Here is a 17,010-nt window from a genome sequence, read left to right on the forward strand (position 1 = left end):
GAAAGGATCACCTGAAGCGAAGCGGAAAAAGCCAATTGAGAGTTTTAAGGTGTTTGTTGAGTGTTGTGAAGTGTTTAGTAAGTGTTTTAAGTGTTGAATACAGTTTTTCAGTTGTACTTTAGTGAAATTTTATTTATCCCGAACCCTAGCGCGTAACAATAGTATAAAACAAAGTCGCTTTCTCTGTCCCTATGTATGCTTAATTCTTTAAAACTACGCAACGGATTTTGATGCGCTTTTTTTAAATAGAGTGATTGAAGAGGAACGTTTATATGTATAATAACATCCATTAAATAGTGGAGAAATCAATAATAAATTACAGTTTCCGAAACGAAGCGAGGACGGGTCGCTGGTAGGAAATAAGTTGAATAAGTATCCAACAACAACTTATTACTCACTGAAATAGCGGTGGTGTAGTAAGTAGTAAGTGGAAATGATATGAATATAGTGGGGTGCTGGGTTGAAGTGAGGTGTGGTAGTAAAGGAGCTGTTTACATACTGTTTATTAAATATTTGCACTCGTTTAGCAGACGCTTTTTAATACACTGAGACGGTGCTCCTTACTTCTACCCTCCATATACTAAAGTTTCAATAAATCAGGAAATGAAGTTTGTGAACAAATATGGTCATATAAATGTGATTAAAAATATTGGTAATTAAATACAAGTTTACCTCAAAAATCGTTTGACCCTAGCAAGAGCAGTGCTTCGCAGAATCTACCACCGGATCAGAAACGCGACCCACTGAGAAGTTCCGGCGAGAAACTCAGTGGGCTGTATCTATGGGTTTCTCAGTATAGTTACAACGGCTGCCCCACTCTTCAAACCGAAACGCATTACTGCTTCACGGCAGAAATAGGCGAGGTGGTGGTACCTACCCGTGCGGACTCACGCGAGGGGATTATTGAAGGGGAAAACGAAATGTTGATAAAATGAAACACTATATTATCTAACATCATTTTATTACATCAATAAATTATAAAGTTTTTGAGGCAATAATTATAATTATATCAAAAAAGCGAATGCGATTATCGATATACACGTAAATCAATTTTACAATACGATTAATCGATTAAGTCCTATAAAATTATTAGTTTAATTCATTATTTGTGTACTTATTTTAATTAAATATATTCCGCGTACATGGTATTCTTTCATTAATGTGAAATTTTTCAAATGGAGTGGCTTTACTGCATTGGAAAGTAAACACTATTAAAAATAGCGGTATCTCAACATATCTATGTATATACTGTTTTATGTATATCGAGATATAAACGAATTCGGGATAAATTCATTTTGTTATAATTATAACGTAGACTTTGTCACTTTTGTTGAAAGACAGAAAAATTTCAATAGTAATAATTATTATCGTTGTCTTAACAAATCAGTTCAATTGTTACAAGTCTACATCAGATTCACAGGCTAATTTCAAGTATTCATATTCGCTCAGACTTCTAACCATACAGCCTAGTTATACGTGCGTACCTACATCTAATTAACACTAAAACATGCATGTGATCTTTTTAGTACACTGCTTCACCAAAAAATATTATTAAAATGCCTCGTATTGAAAACCGACGTAGGCGACAACTGTAACTTCATTTAACACGATTGAGAAAAATTGGTCAGTAATTAGAAAACTACCATTAAGTAATGGTTAATTACAGAGCATAATGCGACTCAGTGACGCACAATGCCAAATTATGCTGAAGCTTAGTTGAGCATTATGCCACATAATGCGCTCTTGTGCTGTAATTGGAAAACGGCCTTTAAGAACTAATTATTGCGCTTGCTGTGGCAAATGTACGAGAAGCCATTTCTCAGAAAAAAAAATTTAAACAATGTTTGACGCCTTATCATACGAGTTATTGTATCGTAATAGATCTATAAAACTTTAGCGATTTTCAAATGTTGCCAATTTATTTTTTCGAGTACATAAATAAATAAATTAAACTAATATTATTACACAGTTCTATATTTAAGGGTGCTAACCTAAATTAGTCATTATTCAACTTAAAGCTTAATAAATGTTTAGGATGCGGCGATGGGAGAAAGCTTTTAAACGGCATTCCATCGACTTTAGCAGTGAGCGAGTTATCAGTTAATCGCGTTTAATTAGCCAAAGGAGTCCACGGACCTGACGCCAACTTCATGGCCCTGTCTCAAGAGTCGAAATCTCAATTATCTTACATGACAGCGGTGTCTTCGAATCAAAATAAATCATTATCTAGATTGAAGTAAGGTGGTACTAAGATATAGACGGCGAACAATTTTAATGCCTGATTAATATTTAAAAAAAAAGTAAAACTGACTTCCGAGTGCTTAGTGCAAGTTTTTTAACTTCTCGATCGCATGAAAGTTAACTCAAATCTGTATGGAGTTAGAACAGCGCCCCTAGCGGCGAACGAATGGCGGCTGAATAGAATGACAACATCGATGTAGTCGGAGTCAATTAAACATGCAACAAATTTGAAACTCAGAAACTATTAGAGCAACATTAGAAGCGCCAGTTTTAAAAAAAATAAATTAAAATCAAGATCGGTTTAATTACATAGAATTCAGGTAACACACAATAAGAACACTTGAATTGTGAATTGCCTGTCTTTTTTAAGTCGGTCGGTCAAATAAATATCTTATTGGAATGTATATTTTGTGTATAATTTATTTCAATAACAAATGCAATAGCAGCGCTCATCTGATTCCGACCAAACTATGTTAGGTTAATAATTAACGTTGAGTAAATGGCATCCTTGGAGTCTTAACTAATAGGTGTATTTCATTAATATAATAACAATGTTAAATTTAGTAATTAGCTCCATGCTCTCCCCCAGTGAAGTTGTTGAAATACCATCTTAAAAAGCTACTCCTTTTAACGCTCGATGTTACCAAAAATACAAAAAAAGCTACCAAAAGTTTCTATAAATAGTAAATACAATACGTGTTGGTTATGGCAATATTGGCATGGCAGTTTTACAAATTTCGAATAGATTATTCCCGCTAATAATATATTCGATTGATTTACAAATAATTAATTTTAATATACAATTAAACCCATAGAGCCAAATGAATCTTAGCGTTGAACATAGTTTCTGCAAAAATAGCTTCTCGTTGTTCACAAAAGAAGAAACGGTGCAAAAATTGTTGGTAAATTACTTCGGGGTAGAATTCAGTTATTATAGAGTATTTATTCTTTTATTTTTTACATTAATAATAATGATTTAACATAAATCAATTCATAAAGTAGAACAAATCTTCCAATACGCTTGAGGGGGGCACAGTTTCCAAAATACTGGCTGTGTTACCTCGTAGGATAGCCAGAGTCACTCTCTGTGCAAAGTACCAGCCAGCTTTAGCATCACGTGTAGCTTCCTTCAAGCGTTTTGAGATTTCTGATAATAGTATTTTTGTGTCTAAAATCTAAATAATGGCGGGAGATTAAGGAGCAATGACCCCGGTTGTCAATACGTTTAAATCTGGAAATACAGTAAGAGGGCGACTTTGTATCGTTTAAATGTCAATTCGAACTAAGCGCCTTAAAATATATAATAATATTTCGTTTGAGATTTTAAAATAAAACTTTAAGCTACAGTGTAGAATACATTTAGTCGCCACACTTCACTGTGTCAACTGCACAGTTCATAGCAAGCCTGATAATGTACCAGCGACATTTTGGATATTAATAGATTGTTGTTGTTGTGCTTTGGATTAATGATCTGTGCCGTTTAATAACTATAAAATATATAATATATATAAATAGCGCACCTTTTTTATGATGCGTGAGCCGGAACGCACTGCAGGTTGAGAGGGATATAGTCTGTGGCATAATAATTTTTACCGCCAAAACGATTGTGATGTTAATTAAAAGTTGATCCAAAAACGCCACTTTCATGTGAAATAATGAAGGGATTATCCGAAGTTCGTCAGATCCTTTTCTAATTCTACCTTCCACAGTGATAAGATAAATATTGATGTATTTTTATAACAATTAATAGCTCTTGGGAGGAGTTCTTGGTGTCAACAATACATAGTTAAAAGAACGATATGTAAATTAACAGCTAAAAGCAAACGCCACTGTCATTGTCAATGGCAATAAGTCTAGTTTCATGAGTACAAGACTATAAGCTATCTCTCTAAATTCAGACTCTTAACGGGTTAAATTGTATTTATATTACTACGATTAACAATATATTTAATACTGATTACAAAATATCTAATGTTAAGTTAGTTTAGGTCGTTAAATGCGTTGTTCTAGTGTTACCAATATATCGAAACTCTACCGTTTCAGTAGAAATCCTCCTACAAATTTACGTAGAAACAATAAATACGGAATGCTATAAACTTACAATAATATATTATTATAAATCTTAAACAATTTTTTTTATTATAATTTACATACACGAAGCGAAATAGCAACGAATAATAATAAATAATAAATTTTTTTCTTTATTTATTCATCTCAATCTTATTTTGAAAATCATCAAATACCTACAAACTAGTTAATTTTAAATGAACAAATTAAGTATAATAATTTGATTTTGTCTCAATAGTTTTATCAAGGCAAGAATTGTTCTGGTGGCATTTTAGGGTTTGAGTAATGAATAGCGTATTTTATTTTAGTATTTTATTTTATAGTACAGACTGCAGACTACCTAAGTGTGAATTACTAAAATTATTTATTGGAATAAGTTAGTGATATGGGAATCTTTTGAACACGCAAGAGCAGGTACCACCACTCTGCCTATTTTTACTGTGAAGCAGTAATGCGTTCCAGTTTGAAGGGCAAGATAGGCGTTGTATTACAAAACTGATACCGAAATCATATCTTAAAATGGGTAGCTATAGGCTCTGGTAATCACTTAACATTAGCATCAAAATAATTTCATGTCTCTAATATAGTCAATGGTATCTAGTTCAATCCAATCCATCGGAGACAGGTGTATAGCCATGCTCGCTGTAAAGAATGTCGCGTCGGAGTACCGGAGTGGTGGTGGTGATGGTGGATATCTTGGGCGGAGTTCGGTATCAGCATTATGGTGCACGGTCAAGCGAAATTAGCTTTTAAAACGTCGTTACTCCTCAGAGTGGTACTTCACAGAGAGCTTGTGCTTTAAGATACCTCACACGCGCTTCGTTCACGCTCGATATAGTGTGACCAGGAATTTTGGTATCTTCACAATGGCAAAGCACAAGTCGAAGTTTTCAGAAGCGTTGCCTAAAACCGACGTGGTCATAGCGTCCACAATCAGCCAATGTTGAATGTGTTCTTAAAGAATTGATTAATTGAATGCCAATGTTGAATGATATTATTTGACATTTACGGTGGATGGGTGGCGTCGAATTTATCTAAGCAATTTTGAGACATTTTATTTTGGGCAATGAAAAGTGTCTACTTATCCGCTGTAAAAGATATACGACCATGGGTAGCGATGGAATGTACAAATGTACTGCGTAATTAGTATTAGCCACTAGCACGTTCAATACGCTAATAATCATGAAACAACTTAACATATATTAATCTGTTATCCATTACTTAGGCCTTCTGTATTAAGAGAAATTAAAAGTATTCTTTTTAAACTAATAATCGCAAAAATTGTTATCGTTGGTAGAATTATAAATGTAAATAGGGTATCACCTACAATTTTGTTAATGTCTACTCAAAATACACCTACTGCCATCTAGCGGTGAGAGTGTGTGTTCTTGTCTGTGGTTTATTTGAGAACAATATTGCAGGTGTGACGATTGATAGCCTCATTTATTATTGTGTATCCATTAATTTGTACTTTAAACTTAAGTTCGATGCAAAAAATTAATATTAGCGTCGGATGTGGCGCTCAGAACTCCATGTCTTTAGATAGTTTCTATGCTTCTCAGTCTGTCAATTAATTTAATCTTGGAGTTTCGTATTCAATGTTATTACTGACAAGCACTGTAACGAAATCTCTGAATGGAGTGAAAACATTTACACTGATACAAATAGGATCACTGCGTTTGTATTTACTCTGTGGTCGGGCGCCATCTTGTCCGAACAGGCTAGAATACGACAAAAGAAACTTCATTAATTAAACAAAAAAAATATCAAAATCTGAACGACACATCCGAAAGCGAATGCTAAAAAATAATACTGCACATAAAAATTCACGTATCGATAAATACGATAAGCGGAAATGCCTATCGCGCGGCAGAAATCGTCCAACAAGTCACGTGACTTGTCGCGTCGTGAATGCCCTTCCTTAGATATCTTAGGCTGGTTCGCGGATGGGATCGCAGAGTCTTCAGTGCTGGAAGGGATTGTTACGGTTGCATTTCTTGCCGCACGCGCACTTGCGTACTATCTCTATGTCTTTGGTGTATCTGGTGCCGTCGGAGCACACCAGACGGACCTGCCGAGCACAAAAAATATACATACAAACATATATATTGTGGTTTCAAAACGAAAAAAAGGTGCACGTGAAAGAAGTGTAACTTCTTATGCGGTGTGTAGTATTGTGCTACATTTTTCATCATTAAATTAAATGTCTATTGTAATAGGGTACGCTGTGTATAAGAAAAACGACCTAGATCGCTTTCTCCCTCACTCCACGGTCGAGTGGTTCGCGAGACGTTCTATCTATTTTCTCACTCTCGCTCTTCCTAAATTGTATCTTTTCTCTCCAGCCGTAACGAATCTGTCGCGAGTCAAATTTTACTCTCAACCCGCCTAAAGAAGTTTCACTTTCCAAACAAGCTTAAATAGCAACCGAATTTTTTTGTTATTTTTTATTTATTCCATAGATGGGTGGACGAGCTCACAGCCCACCTGATGTTAAGTGGTTACTAGAGCCTATAGACATCTACAACATAAATGCGCCAACCACCTTCAGATATAAGTTCTGAGGTCTCAGTATAGTTACAACGGCTGTCCCACCCTTCGAACCGAAACGCATTACTGCTTCACGGCAGAAATAGGCAGGGTGGTGGAATCTACCCGTGTGGACTCATATCATAAAACAAGCAGTACCTAGATCTAATCTGGATTGCAATCTAAATAGTATGTCACTCAGTAAAACCACATTAATTTGCATAGCTTTGGATATTGAAAACACAATTGAAATTACAAATATTGATAACTAGCCATTGTTAAATACGATATCCTTCACACATCTGACAAATACCCTGAGTCTAGGTTCAAAGATATCAAGGTTACCGCGAGATTTAGCCAAATCATTTTACTGCCTGACCATTCTTACCATAGGGTTATAGTATGATATATTATTTTTATGCCTATTTTTATATATGCCTGGATCAGCCATACATACCTTCCTTTTCTTGGTTTTCCTCGGGGCACAGCAGCTGCCCCTACCACAGGCGCCCGAAGGCCTCTCCCCTCTGAAATACAATTTTTTTTATTGCTTAGTTGGGTGGACGAGCTCACAGCCCACCTGGTGTTAAGTAGTTACTGGAGCCCATAGACATTTACAACGTAAATGCGCCACCCACCTTGAGATATAAGTTCTAAGATCTCAGTATAATTACAACGGCTGCCCCATCCTTCAAGCCGAAACGCATTACTGCTTCACGGCAGAAATAGGCGGGGTGGTGGTACCTATCCGCGCTGACTCACAATAGGTCCTACCACCAGTGTAATATTACAAATCAAATCAAATCAAATAAAAAAAAAAAATTCAACATAAAATGAAAGTACACACTTGTTGAACGTCAAAAAGAACTACCGCCAATTCACAAAAAACTAGCCTCCGTCCTGAGAAGAATTGGCAAGGAACTCAGCGGGCAGGTCTTTTTTTTTTAATATTAGATATTTTTTTAAATATTCATTTTTACAATGAGTAGGTATCATAACGTAACAATTATTGCAATATTGAAATGCCCGGAGCGAGCAACTCATTCCCACTTTGTGCAATCTTCTACAATTGCGCAACTGATCTATGTTGTGCTTATGAAAACATGTGTGTATGGTGCTGAAGAGGATCGTGGTTAGAAGGTGTAGCTAGACTAAGTAGGTGGTGCAGGAGTTAGCTGTCCTGATTGTTGCGTCAAGGGCCGTGGGTTCGATTCCCGCATCGGACAAACATTCGTACGATGAGCAGATTTGTTTGTTCTTCGTCTGGGTGCTCATTATCTATATGTGTATATATTTAAGCTCACTTATATAAAGTTTATCAGCCTCCGGTACCCAAATAGATTGCGCGAAAGATGACATCGCCTTTTAGCATTCAAAGTGTACAATTTCCAAAAATATTCGAAATTGAGTTAATATGGGGAATCATTTGGTATTACCAGTATTTTTCTCATAAATACTGTCAAAAGATCGTATTATAGTTTTAGCTTTTTGTTTTTTAGTTTACCCCATTTTTACTACTATTAACAAAATTAATAAATAATTTTATCTTACTGTCTTTAAAAGACAAATAATGTAACTGGTAAAAAATTAAAAATAAATGTTGCAAATATGATTAAAATATTAAAAATATTACATGTTAAACACTCTCCTGTAAAATTAGTAAGTTTTGAGATTATGCAGTTTTAATGCGAGAAGACGATATGTGTATATATTTATGCTTACTTATATAAAGTTTATCAGTCTCCGGTACCCAAATACATAGATTGCGCGAAAGACGATATGTGTAAGAGGGTAGTGAGCGAAGAAATTGTATATGATAGAGGAGTATGGAAGGAGAAAACATGTTGCGCCGACCCCAAGTGACTGGAAGTAGGGCATCATTCCCCGATTATGATGGTACCCATAGCACTCAGGATCCTAATTTGATGGCTCTGTGGCCCCGAAGTACAGACTCACCGGTCCGTCCTGGCGACACACCTCGCCCCCCGTACGGCGCGGCGGCTGCGACACGCGCCCTCCGTCACGAACTCCCGGGTTGGCTCCTGGAAGATGAGCACCTCGGCATGACAACGCACTACTGCTAATATACCGCGCACGCTCATATCGCAAGTCGGACCCAGCAAATTTGAATACAGTAGATTGGGGGGAATAGAGACTAGAGTTAGAATAGGGACAAATCTGGGATGTCACAGTACTTTTGTGGGGTCGTTAGAGATTTAACTTTGTTGTACTGAAAATGACTTTTATTTAGTGTTTAAGAATATTAAATAGTTTGATTTAGTCATAAAAGTTTTGTAACTCATTAAATATATTAAAAAGATAATCACCTAAAATTAGGTACCTACCTAACAACTAAATAGTGCCAGCTCTATCGATTAAATATAAAACTCTATTGTCCCCATACGTAACCTGATTCACCCCAAAGTCAAGGTGAATCGGGTCAAGCTAGTTTTTTTAAGTTTCTGTGTATATTTTGTAGTGAACTATGTATAATTACGCATCGAAAATAAACATGTAAGCCTCCGGAACCATTATGATCTCTGTTTTATTGCTATAACTACAAAAAAAAACTATAAAAATCAATGTCGAACTTAAAAAGTGTCCCGATTCCCCCCATTTTACGGTACCTTATGTTTTTACTAATACACTTTTATTAGCTTCATACGTATGTTGGTATGTAACGGAATGTTTGAACATGATTTTGACCCCTTAAAAACGTCGGATTGACTCGAAGTTTGACATACTTGTTAAGGACCGATGACAATTCAATATTTTAATCAGTTTGATCCGTTATCCTTACTAGGATAATCACTATTAGCGATTTTTGGTTTTCCCGAGACCCGGAGTGTCTGCGTCAAGATCAAGAAGGGAAACTACCAGGCGCGCCGATCAGCAATTTCTTGGATAAGTTACCATAAATTTAATAACACAAGGGTAAATAAAAGAATGTGTTATGTGGTTTACCTTCTTGCACGGCGGTGGGGTAGCGCTCGGTGCCGAGGGCTCCGCCGGGACCTCTTGCTTATGAGGAGGTGCAGCTGACAACAAACAGACAGGGTCATCATAAACATTAAGTTGACCCTTGTATTCGGAAATTACCTCTAAACCACCTCGACCTCACCTCGACGGAGTACTCCTCGAAAACTATATTCGTAATTCGGGTGTGTTCTTTTTATTGACGGGTCGAACGATCACACGGATCTTCTTGTGGTAAGTGGTTACAGAAGCCATAGGCACTAACGACGAAAATGCCAACTTAAGACATGAGTTCTAAGGTCTCAGTATAGTTACAACGGCTGCCCCGCCCTTCAAACCGAAACGCATTACTGCTTCACGGCAGAAACAGGCAGAGTGTTGGTACCTGCCTACCTAAGTAACTGATTGAGTGTGGTCGAGGAAGTTCCAAGGGCTCACAACTTCTCCTGGCATATGTCTGTCGAGAACAACCAGATGAACAAGTATTGAGGTCGTCTAATTCCTGTTGTCACGTTTGGAGTCATAAATACCTGGAGAAGCCTGGACGTTGCTGAACCCGGTCCTCCTGGCGGGGAGCTTGGCTTGCGTTATCACTGGGGCGCCACCTGATGCAATACGAAACTATGACTGCTCAAATATACTTGCAATATTAGAATGCTGCTGTTTTTTTGGTTACGATTACGATAACGGTTTCCAAACTAATTTCGTCAATGTAATCTAAAAGTCCTCGAATGGAGGCCACGGATGGGTATAAGGAGCGTGGGGCGTCCTCCAACCAGGTGGACTGACGACTTAGTGCGCACGGCGGGAAGTCGTTGGATGCGGAAGGCGGAGGACCGCATTATGTGGAAGGCATTGGGGAAGGCCTATGTCCAGCAGTGGGCAGATAAAGGCTGATGATGATGATGATGATGATGATGAATCTAAAATTATTGCTGTGGTAAAACGTGGAGACATGGATTGCATTTTCTTATCAGCTTTAAATAAAATACTTTTCAGCACATTTAAAAAAATTTACCAGGTTGCTACTGTAGCGCCACTCTTATTTAGCAGATTTTAACGGACACTTTTTTACACATAGAGACGGTCCTTCTTACCTCTACCCTTCACATTAGTACAGTAGGAATGGGCGCAGTCATCGATATAATGGCGTGGTATATGCCTTTTAAATACCTTCTGATAAGATTACTGATTTGCAAAAAAAGTGTAATGTGCCCGACAAAAATGTTTTGAGAATAATAATAAAAATGTGTGAGAGAAATTGTCGTTCTTCGGGGCCCCCTGAGATTGGAGGCCCTGGTCACGGGCCCCGTGTGCCCTTATGGTGAAGACGGTATTGGTGGTTACCCTCGCCCATGGACTTCAGCAATGCCAGGGGCAGAGCCCAGCCGCTGACTACCGCTGAAGCTGGGTAGTATTCACGCTGTAACCACCGAACACCAGAGCGGCGTAGCTTCGATATGATTTAAATGACCGTGGCGGGGAAACATGCCATCAATTCTTCTGGATTTGTATTTCTAAGTCACGTCGCCACTGTTAGATACGAGGGATACGCTATTAACACACTGTCCTATATTTGTTGAAATACCCTGTATGCGTACACGCACACATACTAATCAGATAGAATACACGTTGAGGAAGTCACAAGGGTGGCTCGAGGTTGTCCCCCCGGTCGGTACTCACGGATGCTGGCGCGGAGCTCGCACTGGGGGCCGGCGGTCCCCGGGGGGCAGCGGCAGGAGTAGTGTCCGCGGGCCCGCTGCACGCACCGCCCCCCCCGCGCGCACGGGTTCGGCACGCACGGGTCCTGTCACACAACGAGCTATTGCAACCTCCGGCAGACAGGCACTGGTGGTAGGACCTCTTGTGAGTCCGCGCGGGTAGGTACCACTGCCCCGCCTATTTCTGCCGTGAAGCAGTAATGCGTTTCGGTTTGAAGGGTGGGGCAGCCGTTGTAACTATACTTGAGACCTTAGAACTTATATCTCAAGGTGGGTGGCGCATTTACGTCGTAGATGTCGATGGGCTCCAGAAACTTAACATCAGATGGGTTGTGAGCTCGTCCACCCATCTAGGCAATAAAAAAACGAAACATTAGACGGTAAGCAGTGACCTCCTCGTGGGTGGTGTCGTCCTGGACGCCGCTGATGACGGAGGGGGCTGGCGCGTCGTCGTCTCCGCATCCCGGGGTTGTGCGCTGTACCCGGACAGCGTTCACGAAGTCCACTCGCTTGTGGTTGATCCAGGCCTCTTTCAAACAACCTGATATGGAAAACAAGCAAGTCACATTAGAGAATATCGAAGTCGTAGCGGCCTTAAGGATAAGACGTCCGGTGCATTCGTGTTGTAACGATGCACCGGTGTTCGAATCCCGCAGGCTGGTACCAATTTTTCTTATGAAATACGTACTTAACAAATGTTCACGATTGACTTCCACGGTGAAAGATGTCAAACCCGCAAAATTATAATTTGCGTAATTACTGGTGGTAGGACGTGTTGTGACGCGCGGACGCGCGGGTATGTACCACCATCCCGCCTATTTCTGCCGTGAAGCAGTAATGCGTTTCGGTTTGAAAGGCAGCCGTTGTAACTATACTTGCGACCTTAGAACTTATATCTCAAGGTGGGTGGTGCATTTACGTCGTAGATGTCTAAGGGCTCCAGTAACCACTTAACAACAGGTTGGTTATGAGTTCGTCCATCTATCTAAGCAATAAAAAAATATCGCCAATTAAATAGCTGTTCTCAATAATACTCCTGAGAGACCGTCTGATGTTGGATATTTATATTTCAGCTTGATCGCGTTCCTACTGCCCTGATGTCCATAAGCAACAGCACACATGAAAATTAAATTTGTATTGTTTGCCCAGATGCTTCAACAAGTTTCCAGTTTGCTGGTCACGGAAGCCCATAGACATCACCACGTAAATACTACCCCAATTGAGACATAAATAACTGTCTGTGTTTGAAAATACGACCATTGCTGCTTCGCGACAGAATTAAGCAGGATAGTGATGATTCAGACCTTTAAAGCTGGTTATGTTCCGCAGATGCCATTTCGAGAAAGCCTCCTTGGCGACCTCCTGCGGCACTCCTCCGAGGTACATCGGTCTCTCTAGTCTCAAGAATTCCTTGCTGCCTGAAAATACATTTTTTCGTCACTTTCTCTTAATGGATCCACAGCGGATATTCCGTTTTAACAAGTTAAAGACCGAAGCGGTCCCTGTGTGTGGTTACTATGACTATGCCAAAACAAAATAAACGGGCCCTTGGGACCGCCGCAACTCACCTGCCTAGAATAACTCTGACCGCAAATTTTCTATTGAATATGTGAGAAACGCGGGACCCCCATGGCTCATCTAGGCTAGTGGCTATAACATATTGAAGGGGGACTATTCGACAATATAATTGAATAATCAAAGAACTAAAAGGAGGAGTAGCTTGAGTAATTCTTTATCCACATGCATTTAATTACTTTTGGCAAAAATCGCAAAAAAATCTCGGTCCATAATCTGTTAATCTTTCTTATACTAAATTAAATTTATGTTATGATTTTTGCAAAACAGATAAAATCAATCGAAATAAGGACGAGGCGCCGCAATTAAACCGTTAAAATTGGCGTTAAAAAATATTATTGTAACACTAAATACGCATTTTATCCAGCTGTGGTCAACAGTAAGACCCAGAGATCAGATAGCTCAAACCGGTGGGCTTAACACTAATTGCAAAGGCCTCTTGGTAAACATGCAAGTCTGAAAACCACGAGCACTTTGAAATCCCAACCTCATTGAACGAAGTAAAATGATACTCAGCCAACAACAAGGACGCTTGACAAACCCCCTACCCCCAAGCTTCAATCCGTTGTCCAGTAGTTGCAGCCACATCGCTTTGTCGATGTCGTGACGAAAGTAATATTTTTGGGTTTAACGCACTTTTACATTTTTTTAAGGCATTTTATGGTCTGGGAACTAAGACTTTTTTTTTTTTTTTTTTTTTTCTCGGTCCGGGGGCCGAACCTCCTACGAGGTCCCCGCGCCTAGGGGGCGCGCGGGGTATGTGAGACTCAACGATCTGCAGGTGTTGAGAGCAGATCGCGGGCCCAAGGATTTTAGGGCCCACCCACTAAACGACTCCCCTGCACTCTTACACCCGACGTCCGATCTCCGTCCGGGGTCAGAATCCGTTCAGAGTAGGGGGGTTCCCGCGGTCAACACTACAACCAGACACGCGGCGCCACCCCGAGGACGCCCGACCGACGGGTCGTCGAGGCGATAGTCGACGACCAACGACATCAGTCTCCGCGGTACGGCGGCCCCACCAGGCCGCCCGGGCGGTGCCGCTGGTGTTCCGAGATACCCCGCTGGGCCAGAACCAGCCTGCCGGGTCAGAACGCGATACACCGCCGACCGGGTTGCTCTTCAACAGTATGTTCGGCGACGACAGCGACGACGAAAATGCGGACCGCATCGCAGTCCGCAGCCGCCGACGCGGCGTCCCGTCCTCCTGGTGCCAGCGCGCTAGAGTGACGGTAGCGTGCGGCGCAGTCTCAACCCCCTTAGGTCGCCCCGTGACCATCACCGGGAGGAGACTGCCTCCTCATAGGGAACTAAGACCTTTAGGTTAAGTCCTATTTTAATATTGTTTTTGATATATGAAAAATGTTAATATGAAGTGAAATTAAACGAAATGAGAAGAGATGAGATGATATGGGGTGGAATATAATCTTAGTCAAATGCCGGTCATTTACTGAGATTTATTCAGTGGGTTTTTTGGAGGATCCCGAGAAGTTACGTCCAGCGGTTTGGTTTAATTTACCCACATTTGTGCACTTTCACAGATACTAAACAGTTAATAAACCACCGTTATTACACATTTAAACCTGAAGAAACACTAAATAGACAAAATAAAACAAATCACACAACTTCACCCCTCGCGTTCCCGCCAAAAAGTTTTATTTATTTAGTTGCAATAACAAAGCGATCAATACAAAACATTGACAAATTGACATTATGTACATGACAGATGTCACCTCAATTACAGGTGCTTTCTTTTTCTTTACCTAATCGCTGGTAGCCTACAGGGCTATTCCAATTTCACGCGGACGGGTAGGAGAGCTCACGGGCTCAACCTAAGAGATTGCTAATACTGCCCCTAGCAAGAGTAGTGCTTCGCAGAATCTACCGCCGGATCGGAAACGCGACCCACTGAGAAGATCCGGCGAGAAACTCAGTAGGAATCGAGAGTGCTATAGACATGTTGAAATTATTAAAGTAAGAATAATTGAATAACACTACAATGAACAATTTTAAGAAATATAAAATTCACTTTTTATTTTATTTTATGATCTGGTAACAGAGACCTTTAGGTCATATCTTATTTGGAAAATGTTCATTACTTTAATGAAATAATACACTTAGCTAACAATGTCACAGATAAAAAAAACACCCCTAAAAAATGTAAAATACATTTATGGCTCTTTTCCCCCAAAAGTCTCGTTCGTGTTTTATCCCGATCGCCTACCTTCGTTGATGATGGATCTGGCGGGTCCGTCGTCGACTTTGAGGGTAAAGTTTTTCTTGATCGCCAAAAGCTCCGCTTTGTGGTAACTTCCGTCTGACACCATTTCAAAGCTGCAATCGGTATACGAGTTAGCTGGTGTCAGCCTCTCTTCTTGACGCGTGCACGGTCAGCTTGTGACGTCACGCTACGTCGTAAGACTCACGTAGATATATAGATACTGGACGTGCCGGTAATGACGTCATTAAAATAATGCGCGTAATGTCACTACGTCACGCGTTGCCGTAACGCTGGTGTGCGAAAGGGATGGCGAGATGAATTCACAATACGCACTCTTAAAAGTCTTTTAAATTTAATTGGAACGTCTTGTGAGTCCGCGCGGGTAGGTATCACCGCCTTGCTTATTTCTGCCGTGAAGCAGTAATGCGTTTCGGTTTGAAGGGCGAGGCAGCCGTTGTACTGTTAAAAGTGAGACCTTAGAACTCGTGTATGGGTGGCGGCATTTACGTTGTACATGTCTACGGGCTCCGGTAAACATTCGACACCAGGTGGGCCGTGAGCTCGTCCACCCATCTAAGCAAAAAAAAAAACCAATTTGGATTTTTACATTACATACAAAATACCACTAAGAACCGTCTGTTTGATTCTTCTAATCGCCAAACACGATTGCTTTTTATTTATTTGTTTATTTATTTGGGAAACAAACAGTACAATCCAACATATAATATTTTTGCGGCCGAAATAGGCAGGACGATGGTTCCTACCACCATGATGACCAGTTATAGTCTTCGTCCGCTGGTATAATTATCAGATGGCTCCCTAAGCCGCCTTATGAAACCCATGATGCTGTTCTGACAAGACCTAAATGACGACACAAGGTATACTCTTCATCTGAGATGAGAATACCCTAGAACTCGCGTTTGCTAGACTTACCTGTACATGGTAGAGGTGGGATGGTTGCCGACGTCGTAGCTGACTCTGATCCTCCCATTGAACAACTCCACAGCCAGATGCTCGTTCTCACCGAAGTACATGAGCACGCCGTGATGCTGCTTGGTGCTGAAGACTGTAGTGGAATCGTCTTTGAGTAAACGTATGGCTTAAAGAAGTTTGTTGGATCCATACGCGCGCCACAAAAAAACCGCATCAAAATCCGTTGCGTAGTTTTAAAGATTTAAGCATACATAGGGACAGACAGATATAGGGACAGAGAAAGCGACTTTGTTTTATACTATGTAGTGATTAGTTAGTTAGTTAGGTCTTTGAACCTAGTACAGACTTCAGCTCTTTCAAAGGCTTACAAAATAAATTATAGGGTTAATTTCCATTTGTATTTGTACTACACCTTTAAGAGAGAAATAAATAAATTATTATTATTATTATTTATGTTCTTAGGTTTCATCTTTCTCAGTTCAGTCTGTTGACAGAGCCGGTAGTACTGTATACAGAGGCGGATTATCCGTAAGGCAAACTAGACATGTGCCTAGGGCCGCGTAGTTACAAGGGGCGCGCGAGATCAGAATTTTTAAATAAATAAAGAAAATAACATATCGACGATTAAAAACTAAATGCTGTTCTATAATCTAAATCTTCTGTCGTCCCTTTTGATTTCTTCACAGTTATAACGTCATATTACATTAGCGCATTAGCGTAACTACAAGGGTCCTCTACTAAAGTCTA

At 40.1% G+C, this 17,010-nt stretch overlaps 1 protein-coding gene across 2 annotated transcripts in view; it reads right to left on the reverse strand.

Moving 5' to 3' along the window:
• Positions 1–944: 944 nt before the first annotated feature.
• LOC101736444 (protein slit) overlaps positions 945–17,010 on the reverse strand; it is a 141,035-nt gene continuing 124,969 nt past the window's right edge. For both annotated transcript variants that reach the window (XM_038019690.2, XM_038019689.2), the window contains 10 exons: positions 16,264–16,396; positions 15,334–15,443; positions 12,839–12,952; positions 11,927–12,075; positions 11,497–11,620; positions 10,344–10,418; positions 9,802–9,875; positions 8,794–8,879; positions 7,295–7,364; positions 945–6,379 (listed from right to left, as the gene is read on the reverse strand). In XM_038019690.2, coding sequence (XP_037875618.1) covers positions 6,272–6,379; positions 7,295–7,364; positions 8,794–8,879; positions 9,802–9,875; positions 10,344–10,418; positions 11,497–11,620; positions 11,927–12,075; positions 12,839–12,952; positions 15,334–15,443; positions 16,264–16,396 — 1,043 coding nt within the window. In that variant the 3' untranslated portion in view covers positions 945–6,271. The remainder of the gene's footprint in view (positions 6,380–7,294; positions 7,365–8,793; positions 8,880–9,801; positions 9,876–10,343; positions 10,419–11,496; positions 11,621–11,926; positions 12,076–12,838; positions 12,953–15,333; positions 15,444–16,263; positions 16,397–17,010) is intronic.

The sequence above is a fragment of the Bombyx mori genome, chromosome 24, assembly GCF_030269925.1.
Source record: "Bombyx mori chromosome 24, ASM3026992v2".
Classification (NCBI taxonomy): Eukaryota; Metazoa; Arthropoda; class Insecta; order Lepidoptera; family Bombycidae; genus Bombyx; species Bombyx mori.